This window comes from Oryctolagus cuniculus, chromosome 13 (assembly GCF_964237555.1).
Source record: "Oryctolagus cuniculus chromosome 13, mOryCun1.1, whole genome shotgun sequence".
Taxonomy (NCBI): Eukaryota; Metazoa; Chordata; class Mammalia; order Lagomorpha; family Leporidae; genus Oryctolagus; species Oryctolagus cuniculus.
In genome coordinates, this window is record NC_091444.1 from 65,898,688 (window position 1) to 65,912,530 (window position 13,843).

Consider the following 13,843-nt stretch of genomic DNA (forward strand, 5'->3'; position numbering starts at 1 on the left):
TCCTCAGGATAACACTGCCCATGAAGATGCAGAGGAGGACAAATTATGACAAACCAGATAAGTATGTGTTTATTGGTAGCACTAGCCAATTATGTTCAAAAACATCGATACTGAAAATGATAAATAGGAATTACATCCAAAGGTAAAAAGAAGATGGTCAACTGCAGACAAGTTTTGCCTTGGAACTATTATTCACAGAAGTTCAACTTACTCTGACTTCATCTTTTTATCACGGTCACAATTTAGCTCTGACTATTTAGCAAAGAGAAAACAAAACAAATTCATTACTCTGACACAATAAACTCACAAATAAGCCCACAAGTCACCTTTTCCTTCACTTTTGTTTCCGTAATTCAATCTCTTCTCCTCTCCTATCACTCCTCAAACTCACCTCCTTTTCCACATTTTTCTGTCCTTTCTTGGTAAAGATCTTTGGAGGAAATGAAAAAGTAGCCAAGCCCATCTCTCCTCTGGGAATGCCTGTTCTTTCATAATTTGAGCTAACATTTTACTGCAAATAACCCGACTTTTCCTTTTGCACTCTGGGTCTTCTTAATATTGTAAAATTTTTCTACATCTACTTTGACAAATGTGTACCCTCTAACTTCAGATATACTGCTTCTATACTGAAGTAGGCCCAAAAGCTTTCTTAAATGAAATATGTCTGTCATGTCAATACTGTCTCCTCCACACATGCCAATCAAATCCAAAAGCTTCCCTTACTTTGGTGTCTTTTCCTTCTCTCCCAAGGATTCTTACCATCTAACTCTCATAGCCCACTGAGAGCAGAATATCTGGAAAACTCGCAACTTACCTTCCTAATTATTTTCTCTCTCAAGCTGCAGGAAGTAATAGGGAAATCTTTTCCGTGGACTTCACATAATTCCAAAAGGTAGAATTTTGTGGTTAAGTTAAAAATGACAGGATCATTGCAAGAAAATGTCAGTCTAGTGCTAGAGTTCATAGCAGCCAAGGTGGGTACTCTGGATGTAATTATTACAGAGACTTTTGGAGAAGAGGAGAAACACGCATAATTCATACCTACACTCATTCAGATACTATATAAGGTACTAATATATACTCTTTTAACACTACAAAGTTGGAGAAGTTATTATTACCCTCATTTTACAAATGAGAGCTACTAAGGCTCAGAGAGGTTTAACAGTGATATCAGAAAGAGAATCCAGGTTTTTCTGATCCACATGTTCCAAAGCAGGACTAGCTAAATTTCAAAGCATCACAGAGATAATGGCTATAGAATACTATTCTGACAATACAATCCAAAGCATTTCCTCACTTCCCAGTCTGAGTTAGTTCCTCCATCCCCATAGCAAAGTACATATCCCTATCACAGTACCTATCCTACTGGACCAAAATCGCTGATTTATTTGTGAGTCTCCCCTACTAAAGTTATTCTTGGGAGGGAAGAACATTTTTTATTTAACTTTGTATCTCTACCACGTAGTGCAGTGAGTGACATATTATAGGTGCTCAATGACACCAAAGAAAAGAACTGGGACAAATGGACAGAAATCACAGAGTAGTGTGTCTGGGATCACCATTCAGAAAGTCTTTGAAAAGTGGAGTTAGCTATCTCAATAGCCAGTGTTTTAGCAGAGGATGGATAAGAAACTAACAGGAGTGTTAAAGAACTAACATTAAGTGAAATGTAATTGGAGCTAAAACACTCATTCTACTTGCAATTATATGGCACCAACTACTCCAAATAACCCCTTTCTGATGAAAATCAGCCAGCATCTCAGAAACCAGTATGGGGCAACAACAGCAACACAAGTACAGCAGACAAAGAATTTGGGTTCTACTCTGCACTCCACTGTGTGACTTTTGGGAGGTAAGTCATTTAATATGCATTTTCATATTTATAAAACAAAGAATGAAATGTGAGCTGGGAGAGCTGCCACCTGCATGGTCTCTAAAGTCCTTCTGACTTTAAGCCTCATGACTCCAAGTTCTTATATGATACACCAAAAGTCCTGTGCTAGTCCATCTCATAGCAACACTGTCTCTCCTGTCTGATGGCTCCCTTCTTTGCCCACTGGAATACCTGGGTTCTAGTCCTCACTCTGCTTCTTAATTCTAGCTTCTCACTAATGTGGATTCTAGAAGGCAACAGAGATGGCTCAAGTAACTGAGTTCCCACCACCCACGTGGGAGGTCTGGAATGAACTCCTGGTTCCCAGCTTCAGTCCAGCTTTCTCAAGCAAATGCAGAATGAACTAGCAGATAGGAGTACTGTTGTGCACATGCTTTCTCTCATTCTCTATCTAAAGATATCTATATTTATATATATCTATGTCAATCTATATATATATATATATATCAATCTATATAGACAGATAATCTCCCTCTCAAATATTTTAGAAGATTTATTTATTTGAAAGGCAGAGTTAGAGAAAGAGAGGGAGAGACGGTGAGAGAGAGATCTTCTAACCACTGGCTCATTCTCCAAATGGCCACAACAGCCAGGGATGGGCAAGGCCAAAGCAAGGAGTTTATTCCAGGTCTCCCACATGGGTGGCAAGAGCAGGGCCATCTTCCACTGCTTTCCCATTAGCAGGGAGCTGGATCTCAAATGGAGTAGCCAGTTCTCAGACCAGCACAAACATGGGATGCTGGCGTTGCAGGCAGTGGTTTAACCAGCTGTGCCACAACAAAGACCCCCCCAGATAAGTTTTTTCAAATATTTTCAATTTTAAAAAATTAATCATATCAACTACAATATACACTCCGCATTCATGGATTTAGCACTTGCATGTCTGACTTTGATGCTGCAGGTCCATGATATGTTTGTCATTTGTTTATTTTATTGAGAAAGATATTTGAGTCCTCTTTGTCCACAGGAAAAGGCCCATTAACTAATGACAGTGATTCATATGGTTTTGTTATTCTTGGCTCTGTGTTACAAAAGCAGAAATCTAGGTAAAGTAACAAAAATCTCTTTTCTTCTGACTGAAAATGATCCTGACATGAAAACCAACTGATAATGAGGCTACTTCAAAAGTCTATGGAAAATGGAAGTAAAGTTAAGTTTATTTTGGCACAAAAATTTTTTGAAATCCATGCATATGAGGGGTCTTCAAAAAGGTCATGGAAAATGCTTAGATGTTAAAAACCATGCCAGCATTTCAACATTTTCTGTACCACAACAAAATTATCTTCTAACTCCACTTTCCAGAAACCTTCTGCAGGACCTTTATAGTGCTGGTGACAGAAATGAATAAATCTAGAGAACAGGCATAGATTAGACTTACAAGTTGCTTTAATCCTAAATTGATAGAATCATGACATATTGGTAGACTTAGCTTTTTCAGCTATAGTTTACATATTTCAGGGAGAAAAAAAAGAAAGAATTATTCAGCCATTTAAAAAAAAATCCTAATGCCTTGAGACCTGGTTCATGTGAATGTCAAAAGTCTACTGAGGGGTATTTAGTCCCTTAAAATGACAGTAATTTTAAAAATATATAACCCTCTTTCCCCCCAAAACCCACTCAATTTTGTTGAAATTCTACCTGAAGTCTGAAAATTATAGAGGGAAGGAAACATTAGAGGAAGCTGAAATGTCTGTGGGTATCTGTAAAGGAATTGAGGATAATCACAAAATACAGTTCTTTATCCAGTCTTACTTCTCTGTCAGTCACCGCCAGGACTCAGTGGACCTGTGCTTGCTCACTCCTCTGATACAGACGTCAACGGTCCTGATTTCCAGGAGCACAATTTTTACCTCAACTGTTTTATTCAGTTTCCCACATTGCCCACATCAGTCTGCTAAGAAAGGTATCTGGGTCACAAGTGCGTCTTTCAGGGGTCGGGGGTTTTTAGAAAACACATTGTTATCTCATCAGCTCTTCAGACTCCAGTTTCCTTCTACCCTTCCACAACAGAATATGAGCTCGCATAAGACGCAGAACAAGACACACAGCTGCAAGCATTCAACATGGCTGAGGAAGGAAAAGCAGGAAGTCCCTAATGAGTTCTCCCTACTGGACCTGCAGACATGGGAATCATCCTTCTTCCCTACCTCTTGTTTCTGGAAGAGTTTAGGTCAGTAATGGAAAACTTAAACACTCTCATATAAACCCAATGTTTTTCCACTCCAGCGCTGAAAAATGGGCCGGATAAGATGCTGTCATCCTAGAGCAGTGGTCTGCACACCTTGCTCTCAGGAACACTTGAATCTCCAGAGAGAGAAGTACCAACAGGAGGGGTCCCATGTGTCATTAACACATCTTACCACAAGTAATATTCATTGTAAGAGTATGAAGTGCTTCTCTAAAGCTAAAGTTACTGTTTTGTTCACTGTTTTATTCTGTGCTTAAAACAGGACCTAGAATTTAAGTTGCCTGGTTAAAGTTTTTTGAATGAATAAATCAAATCATCAACGAGTCGCATGTTTAATACAGCTGAGGACTGTTCTAGCTGATTTTCACAGCAACCTTTGTGAGGCAGGTGCAGTAGTCATCCTCACTTTACAGAGGAGGAAACTGGGACCCAGAGCCCCCAGGCCAGCAGGCTTCAGAGACCCACTCCTAAACACTGCACTCACTACACAGTTCAACCACTCACATGGGCTAGCAACTTTTCATCTGCTTTAAATAGAAGGCTTTCCCTCATTTTACTGAAGAAAAAAGGTTGGTGAGAGAGAGAAAGAGTCATTGACTGATTGACCTCATGGTGGGATCTAAAGGCTAAAAATAACAAATCCCACCTCATGCTCTCTTTTTACCAGCATCCCAGGGACTTTAAGCAAGTGGCTTAGTTTCTCATCCTTCAAGTTCCCCCTCTTATTTTATCACTTATCTTACAAGGTCACTTGTACACTTACACAAAATGACTAGGGAATACTGATGTTCTCAGATATATAATTTTTCCAGAGTTGATTCCCGAACTGTGAATTAAGGACAAGGTCTAGGTGATCACGAAGCAATGTCTGTGATTTAAGACCCTGGGCAGTGAGATCCATGAGGTCGTTTTATTCCTAAACATCTTTCCCAATGAATAAGCCATACAGCTTTAGGTTCAGTGACCAGGCAGCCTGGCCAATCTTCTATCAATATGTCAGTCAGATGATTGGAAGAGAAGGAGAAACAGACCTCTGCCTACTGGTCATGTTGATGAATAAAGAGCAAGTAGAGACACAAAATCTTGGGCCAAGGTTTGACTTCAACATTTGCAAAACCAGTCAGCTCTGTTTCACTAGATTTACAGAAATATCCATAGAAGGAAACCTACAGAAGTCCTGACAATGCTTCTTATGGGCTTAATCCTGGTATGATATTTTAAATAGGTGACAAGAAATTTTAAAAAGCAATGGTTTCACATCTTGCCAGCCATTGGTATTTTACTTGAGCAGTAAAACAGTCAAGGGTCTTTTATCAGGTGAAACATGAAGCCGTTTAAACTCGTGTACTCCTAAGACTACAAACCACGGGGTTGCCATGAAAATCCTTCAGCCAGCACTGTATCAAGGAAAATAAAAGTGTTCAAAGTCCTGTTTAAAAACAAGATGTGTCTTCTTGTTTCCAGTCTGGTATGTAAGGAGCTTAGAAGTCATCACTGCATTCAAATAACAAATAAACAGCTTAACAATCAGTAATTCTCCTTAGACCCGTCCGAGAAGTGAAGTTCCAAATCGGAGAGGCATAGGTAGATACAGAGCATCACAACTTACTCTAGCAGAAACCTCCATAGCAACTGATAACATGGTAGAAAAAGACAAACCGTAGTTGAGGAATTGCTAGAGACCCAAAGTGGACAAGTCTGAGTTCAAAACTCCAGGGGAGGGGCCAGCACTGTGATGTAACAGATAAGGCCGCTGCCTACACTGCTGGCATCCCATATGGACACTGGTTGGAGACCCGACTACTCCACTTCTGATCCAGCTCTTTGCTATGGCCTGGGAAAGCAGTAGAGGATGGCCCAAGCCCTGGGCCCCTGCACCATGTAGGAAGACCTGGCGGAAGCTGCTGGCTCTTGGCTTCAAGTCAGCGTAGCTCTGGCTGTTGCGGCCAATTGGGGAATGAACCAGTGGATGGAAGACCTCTCTCCCTTCCTTTCTCCCTCCCTCTCTCTCTCTCTCTCTCTCTCACTGCACCTCTGCCTCTCTGTAACCCTGCCTTTCAAATAAATAAATTAAAAAAAAAAAAAAAAACACAACTCCACAGGACTCGGTCATGGGGTACATGGGGTATAGGGAATACTTTTCTGGGTTTTACTTTCATGCTCTCTATCATATCCTCTGAGAGAACCATGGAGAAAAATTACCTTGTACTTACATCGGGGGAGACAGACTGAAAAAAAAAAAAGTGGGCATTCTATTCTTAACAGGCCACATGAGAAGAAACAGCTTAACCAGAACCTAACCTGTAAGTCTTTTCAGAATCTATCCTTCCTGGGAGAAGAAAAATACCCAACTCCTGGTCCCCTAGCAGAGGAAGAAACAGAGAAGCCCTAGAGAAGTTAACATTCTGTGGCCACAGGCTCCCTCAAGACTGAGACCCAGTCACAGGACTACACAGAGCTCTGGCCGTCTCCCACACCTGACCACTACCATCACTGAAGGCCTATTTATAGCACCATGTCCACACTTCCACAAAAATTTCAGGGCATAATAACAGGCAAAAACATAGTTTGACAAGCATGAGGACAGGAGTCTGATATGGTATAAGTGTTGGAATTATCAATTAAGGAATTTTTTTAAAAACAGATTAATATGCCATAGGCTTTAATGGAAAATGCGGACAACACGTAAGAATGGATAAGCAATGTAAACAGAGAGATGGAAATTCTAACAAAGATCAAAGAGAAATCCTACAGATTAAAAAAATATAGGGGGGCTGGCGCTGTGGCACAGCAGGTAAAGCCACCACCTACAGTGCCAGCATCCCATATGGGTGCTGGTTCGAGTCCCAGCTGCTCCATTTCCAATCCAGCTCTCTGGTATGGCCTGGGAAAGCAGTAGAAGATGATCCAAATCCTTGGGCTCCTGCACCTGTGCGGGAGACAAGGAAGAAGCTCCTGGCTTCAGATCAGTGCAGCCCCAGCTGTTGCAGTCATCTGGGGAGTAACCAGCAGATGGAAGACTCTCTCTCTCTTTCTCTCTCTCTGTCTGTAAACCTGCCTTTAAAATAAATTTTAAGAATAGCAATAGAGGCCGGCGCTGCGGCTCACTAGGCTAATCCTCTGCCTTGCGGGGCTGGCACACCAGGTTCTAGTCCCGGTTGGGGCGCCGGATTCTGTCCCGGTTGCTCCTCTTCCAGGCCAGCTCTCTGCTGTGGCCAGGGAGTGCAGTGGAGGATGGCCCAAGTGCTTGGGCCCTGCACCCCATGGGAGACCAGGATAAGTACTTGGCTCCTGCCATCGGATCAGACCGGTGCGCCCGCCGCAGCGCACCGGCCGCGGCGGCCATTGGAGGGTAAACCAACAGCAAAGGAAGACCTTTCTCTCTGTCTCTCTCACTGTCCACTCTGCCTGTCAAAAAAAAAAAAAAAAAAAAAGAGAGAGAGAGAGAGAGAGAATAGCAATAGAAAGGAAGAACGCCTTTAACAGGTGTATTAACAGACTGGACTCAGCTAAAGAAAAGACTGAGCTGAAGGATATGACAAATACAGGCTTCCAACATGCAAAAGCAAAGAGAACAAAGACTGGAGAAAAAGCAGTAACAGAACACCCAAGGCCTGGGGGACAACTACAAAAGGTGAAACATACATGGTATGGAAATACAAAATGAAAAGAGAGAAGGGAACAGAAGACATATTGGAAACAATAATGACTGGGAATTCCACACATTAGGGTCAGACACCAAATCACAGATTCAGGGAGCTCAGGGAGCACCAAGCAGAATGTCAGAAAAACTACAACTAGGCATATCATACTTAAGTTTCAGAAAATAAAAAATAAAGAAACAATCTTAAAGCAATCTATAAGAAAAAAAAAAAAGAAAGAAAAACAACCTTGACCTATACAGGACCAGAGAATTATGTCTCACTTCAGAAACCACGAAACCAAGAACAAACGGGAGTGAAATACAGAAAATTTTCAGAGAAAAAAAAAATACCCACCTAAAATTCTGCACCCTTTGAAATTTCCCTTCAAAAGTTAAGGATAAATAAAAATTTTCTTCAATAAACAAAAATTGAGTCATTGGTTGCTGGAAGATTTACCTTGTGAAAATGTTAAAAGAAGTTCTACAGAGAAAAGAAAAACGATAGCGGTCAGACACTTGGATTTACATTAAGACAGAAAGAGCACTGGAGAAGGATTAAGTAGTAGTAAAAACTTTTCTTAATTGATTTAACACACATCAGTTTGCTCAAAATAATAGTAACAACAATTTTTTATATATGGTTACTCACAAGCATATATCTTGCTTACATTAAGTAAACTGAATGGTATCCATGATAAAAAAGAATGAGAAAGAGGAATTAAGAACATATTCCTATTGTAAGTTATTTGGATGAAGCTTAAAGTAGTGTTATTTGAAAGAAGACTCAGGTTAGTTTAAATGCATATTTACAACTCAAGGGCAACCACTAAAAATGCAAAAAAAGTAGTAATTGATTTACTAAGAAAGGAGAGAAAATGGTATCATACAGATTGAAGCTCTACTCATTAATGCCAAAACCTGGAAGCAACCAAGAAGTCCTTCAGCAGGTGATGGACAAACAAACTGCAGTACACCTAGAAAATGGACCACTACTATCATCATAAACAAGAGATGAGCTATCAGGCCATGAACAGACAGGGTGGAACCTTAATGCATATTATGAAGTGTAAGAGGCCAATCTGAAAAGCCTTTATGTGATGTCAACTACATGACATCTGGAAAAGGAGAAACTAGGGAGATAGTAAAAAGATCAGTGGTTGCAGGGATGAAGGAGGGACCAATAAGCTGAGTGCAGGGTTTTTTAGCAAAGAGAAAATACTCTCTAAGATGCTATAATGATGGATACATGTCATTCTACATCTGTTCAAACTTGCACAGGGAACATCACCAATAGCGAACCCTAAGGTGAACTTTGAACCTTGGGTGGTAATGATATCTCAATACTGGTTTACCGACTCTAACAAATGTACCTCTCGATGGGGAATGCTGATAACGGCGGAGGCAGAAAGTGTACAGAAAAGGCATTTGAGAAATTTCTGCGCTTCCTGCTCAACTTTGCTGTGAACCCAAAACTGCTCTAAAACAAAAAATAAATTAATAAGAAAAATGAGATAATTTTTCAGGAGCATATCAACTAAGCCTTAAAGACCACTTTTCACAATTACTATTTAATTTGTATTCTCTGGCTATTTTCTAGCATGAACACAATATATATATATACACACACACACAAACTGAAAATCAGGCAAAAAGAAAAATCACCAGTTCTCTAATCATGAATAAGGTTATGTAATATATTTACTTCTTTTTGCATGCAGACTTTTTTAAAAAACTCTGTTTCAAGCAATGGAGAATGTAAACCTTGCTGCTAAAGATCTGGCCTTTGGAGACACAGACTTTTTTTTTTTTTTTTTTTTTTAAATTTTTTATTTATTTTTTATTTTTTTTTAACTTTTATATAATGAATATAAATTTCCAAAGTACGATTTATGGATTACAATGGCTTCCCCCCCATACCGTCCCTCCCACCCACAACCCTCCCCTTTCCCACTCCCTCTCCCCTTCCATTCACATCAAGATTCATTTTCGATTATCTTAATATACAGAAGATCAGCTTAGTATACATTAAGTAAGGCTTTCAACAGTTTGCTCCCACACAGAAACATAAAGTGAAAAATAATAGATGATTTTTTTTAATGATGATGAAATCAGATCAGACCTATTGTCATGTTTAATCCCAGTGAGAGTCAAGTTGGGAGTTGATAGTTTCTTTTCTTTTCTTTTCTTTTTTTTTTTTTTTTTTTTTTTTTTTTTTTTTTTTTTTTTTTACAGAGGATCAGTTTAGTATGCATTAAGTAAAGACACAGACTTTTAAATCAACTGATGTCTGTATTTCCTTCTCACCTCCAACCTCTGCTATGCCTGGTATCTGGGGCCTCTCTCTAGGAACTGAAGATGCACGGGTGCCGCCCTGGTTGTAGGAAATGGAAGGTAGGAACTCAGGTAGTCTTTCCAACACTCCTTATCTTTAAAGCTCCTCACTTCAACCCATCCTCCTCAGGCTTCTCTAACTTCCGAGTCCTTCCTGAGTTCTGCAGGAAATTTGCTTGCATCTCTTCAATACCCACCACTGCAGGCATTTAGATCTCACTCAACCCTATGCTGTAAATTCAGTCACCAGCCCTCCAATTGCTTTCTGTCTTCTTGGTCGGGATCACTTGAACTCATCAAAAGTAGGATTTATGACCATATTCCTGATTCTCCTTGTCACTCTAGGGTGATTGATGATTTCTGGGAGAAGAAAGAGGCTGAAAGATCTTTATTCCACCATCATTCTTATTCTTACATAGTATTCTAGTACTATATTACCACTATTAATATAGATTTATAATATAATGGCTACTAACATAGCCATTTCAAATTTGAATCTTCTGAAAAAAAGTCCTGAAAATTAGCAGATAAATCGGCCTGGTGCTGTGGCACATGGGTTAAACTGCCACCTGTGGCACCGGCATCCCCCATGGGATCTGGTTCAAGTACCAGCTGCTCCACTTCTGATTCAGTTCCCTGCTAATGAACTGGGAAAGCAGAGGAAGATGGCCCAATTCCTTGGGCCTCTGCACCCATGAGGGAGATCTAGAAGAAGCTCCTGGCTCCTGGCTTCAGTCTGACCTGGCCCTGACCATCACAGTTATGTGGGGAGTGAACCACTGGATGGGAGATCTTTCTGTCTCTCCTCTCTCTCTCCCTCTGTAATTCTTTCAAATAAGTTAATTAAAAAGCTTTTGAAAAATTAGCAGATAAATGAATTGAAAAAAGAAATTCAATATCTCAAACACCAAGGTTTACATGTAGAACTTCCTCAATTAGCTCCTAAGATAGTGTCAGACACATAGCTGATGATCAATTCTGGAGTGATTATGATCAAGCCACCTGGGAAAAGTCAAAGCCTAGAGACATTTAAGAAGGCATGGGATTGCCACCCTGGAAATGTGTTGTGCTGTGAATTTGTTTCAGTCTGAAAAGCAAGAAAGGTTGGCTCATGACCAGGCCCAGGGTGTGATATGTGCTGGACCATAAACAACACATCTGTAATAGAAACTCAGTTCACCTGGAGGGTTCACAAATGGGCTGCTTGCTGCATGACACATACTTCCTGAGGCCCTCAGATCAGGAAGCAGGCATAACCTAATAATTTTTTCTTACTGAAATAAAAGATCAAAAACCTAAACAGAGGGGTAAAAGCATTAGTCCCAGAAACAGTGCCATTTGTGAAGAATCTGCCCACATAGCCACGGGAAAAATCAGGTTTTAAATGGAATGGTAAGGCAACAAGTGGGAGGAGTGGCAAACAATGTTTCCTATTTCCATTGCTTTCTCACCACTTTTAATGAATATTTAATTTCTGAACATCCACTTTGAGCTTCAAGGTGTTCATTAATTTCTCCAAACCTTGCATTCTTGATCAGTCTAGTGCAGTATTTATTCACAGCCCTGGGTAGTATGTATGACAAAGTTCCTGACCAAGCAATGAAAATCCAGATTTCTCCACCCTGACAGCATATATTCTCTCTCAGTTTATCTTCACCCAGCTTCTCGCTACACAGGGCTTGCAGGATAACCACAGCCCACAGCTCTGAGAATTTTAATCCTCCCCTCAAAAATGGCCCGCCATCAGCTGTCACAGCATTTTCATCATACAACTGCTATCTGCTAATACTCAAGATCTTCTCAAACTGAGCTGCTTTTCATCCCTCAACGGAGCCTGCAATTGGCTTGCCTTTTCCTATGCTATGTCTTCCACCTGAAATGCCTTCGAAATGGCAGTCACCTTCAAGGCCAGTACTTCTCCTTTATTTAAGAAGGAGTGGTTAGAACTTTTTGTTTCAACAAAACAATGCTTGAATTTCCATTACACTGAAAAAGAACATAACCCAAATCAGGGGGTAAAGCCTGTTCCAGGAAAATAACTTTTGTTAACTAATGCCTTTTTATAAGCCATTGTGAGAAAAGGCAGAGGGAATGGACTTTGAAGTGAGATACATGAGAATTTCACACCCTACCTCTGGTATCTTTTAATCTCATGACAAGCTATTCAGTCCTTTTGAAGGAGCTTTCTTCCCTATAAAATGGATATAATACCTATGTCACAAGTGTAGACTGCAGGCACACAACACTCATTTCCAGATTTCCATTTACTAGTTCTGCTTTGCCCATGTCTTTCCAAGGCTATGAATTCTAGCACTCCTAAGTCTTTTTCTCTCTTACTCTTCACCAATGGAGACTCAGTTTATTATCTTTGATATTTTGCATCATAAAACTATGGGATTACTAGACTTCAGAGATTTCTATTGTGCCCTATGAATGCAGTCCCTAAAAGGTGTGCAATTCTGGTTGCTGTAAAAAAATTAGTCATGCATTACTTTGATAATATTATTTAAACTGATCTTTATATTCTCAAAAGTATAAGTACTTATTCATGAATTCTCTGTTAAGCCAGAGGGGGAAGCTAAATAAAAATTACTAGATTTCTTATTTAATCTAAGAAACTGATAACCTTATATCAATTAAAATTAATATAGAGTTGCTGTGAGAATTAATGACTAATTAGATGGAATATCACAAAAGTAACCAGTATTAATATGACTGTGAACAGTACAGCGAATGCACAACCTCTGCTGGCAACAATGATGATGGTGATGTCCTGCCAGAGCTTCCAGGACACATGCTTTGAGGCCTCAGCCAAGACCTCCCTCCACTGGAGGGGAAAAACCACCAAGCAAAGCTTTGCTGGCCTGAGTCAGCTGAGTCTCTCAGCCAGGGTATTTGTCTGACTTTTCCATGCTGAATTTACCATCCTGTTGTAAATCAGTCAGTAGGAGCCCAGAACCATATCCTGTTCATTTACTTAACAGCACAGAACTCTTCGAAGGGTAAAGAGGTTTCAGGAAATTCAAACTAAATGAGTGGGTGGGAAAAGGCCAGGAATATGGATGGATTCCTCTGCTAAGATAAATAGCATGCATCCAATGTGCACACAAACCCCCAAATAAATACCAATAAGCATTCCTCTCTGTGTGTGTGCATGTTTTAAGATTTATTCATTTGAAAGGCAGAGTGATAGAAACAGACAGAGAGAGATCTTCTATCCACTGTTCACTCCCCAAAAGGTCACAACAGCAAGGTTTGGGCTAGGCTGAAGCCAGGAGTCAGGAACTCCATGTGCACTTCCCACATGGGTGTCAGGGGTCTAAAAACATGGGCCAGCTTCCACTGTCTTCTCAGGTTCATTAGCAGAAAGCTGGATCAGAAGCAGAGTAGCTGGGACTTGAACCCGCATTCTGATATGGGAAGCTGCTATAACAAGTGGCAGTTTAACCTGCTGCACCACAACGCCAGGAGGTGGGGTGGCTCTGTGCTGCTTATAAATTCAGAGCACATTAACAAAGAGCAAGGGTGCCTTACTCTTTGTCACATCACTAAGTCTCCATGCCATGAGAATGCTTTTAGCATTAATAGGAGATTTTATTACCTCTCAAAGCATGTATAAAATCCAAGTGTCTCTAAAAAGTATTATTTTGTTGACATTTATCATAAGGACTATTAAAACAACATATAAAAATGTCAATGTTTAATTTGAATACCATGTCGCACCCAAACTGGCTATTGTACAACTGTAGTTTACACAATTTATTAACAGAACACATACTCTACTCTG

The 13,843-nt window shown here is 40.1% G+C and overlaps 1 protein-coding gene across 4 annotated transcripts in view; it reads right to left on the reverse strand.

The window, feature by feature from the left end:
• The window catches only part of SMYD3 (SET and MYND domain containing 3), a 777,767-nt gene that overhangs the window by 208,379 nt on the left and 555,545 nt on the right, over positions 1-13,843 (reverse strand). The window contains exon 1 of one of the 4 annotated variants that reach the window (XM_070055628.1): positions 392-7,511. The exons of the other annotated variants lie outside the window; for them this stretch is intronic. Within the exon in view, the coding sequence (XP_069911729.1) occupies positions 392-463 (72 nt within the window). The 5' untranslated portion in view covers positions 464-7,511. Of the gene's footprint in view, positions 1-391; positions 7,512-13,843 lie in introns of those variants that run through there. 4 annotated transcript variants of the gene reach the window in all.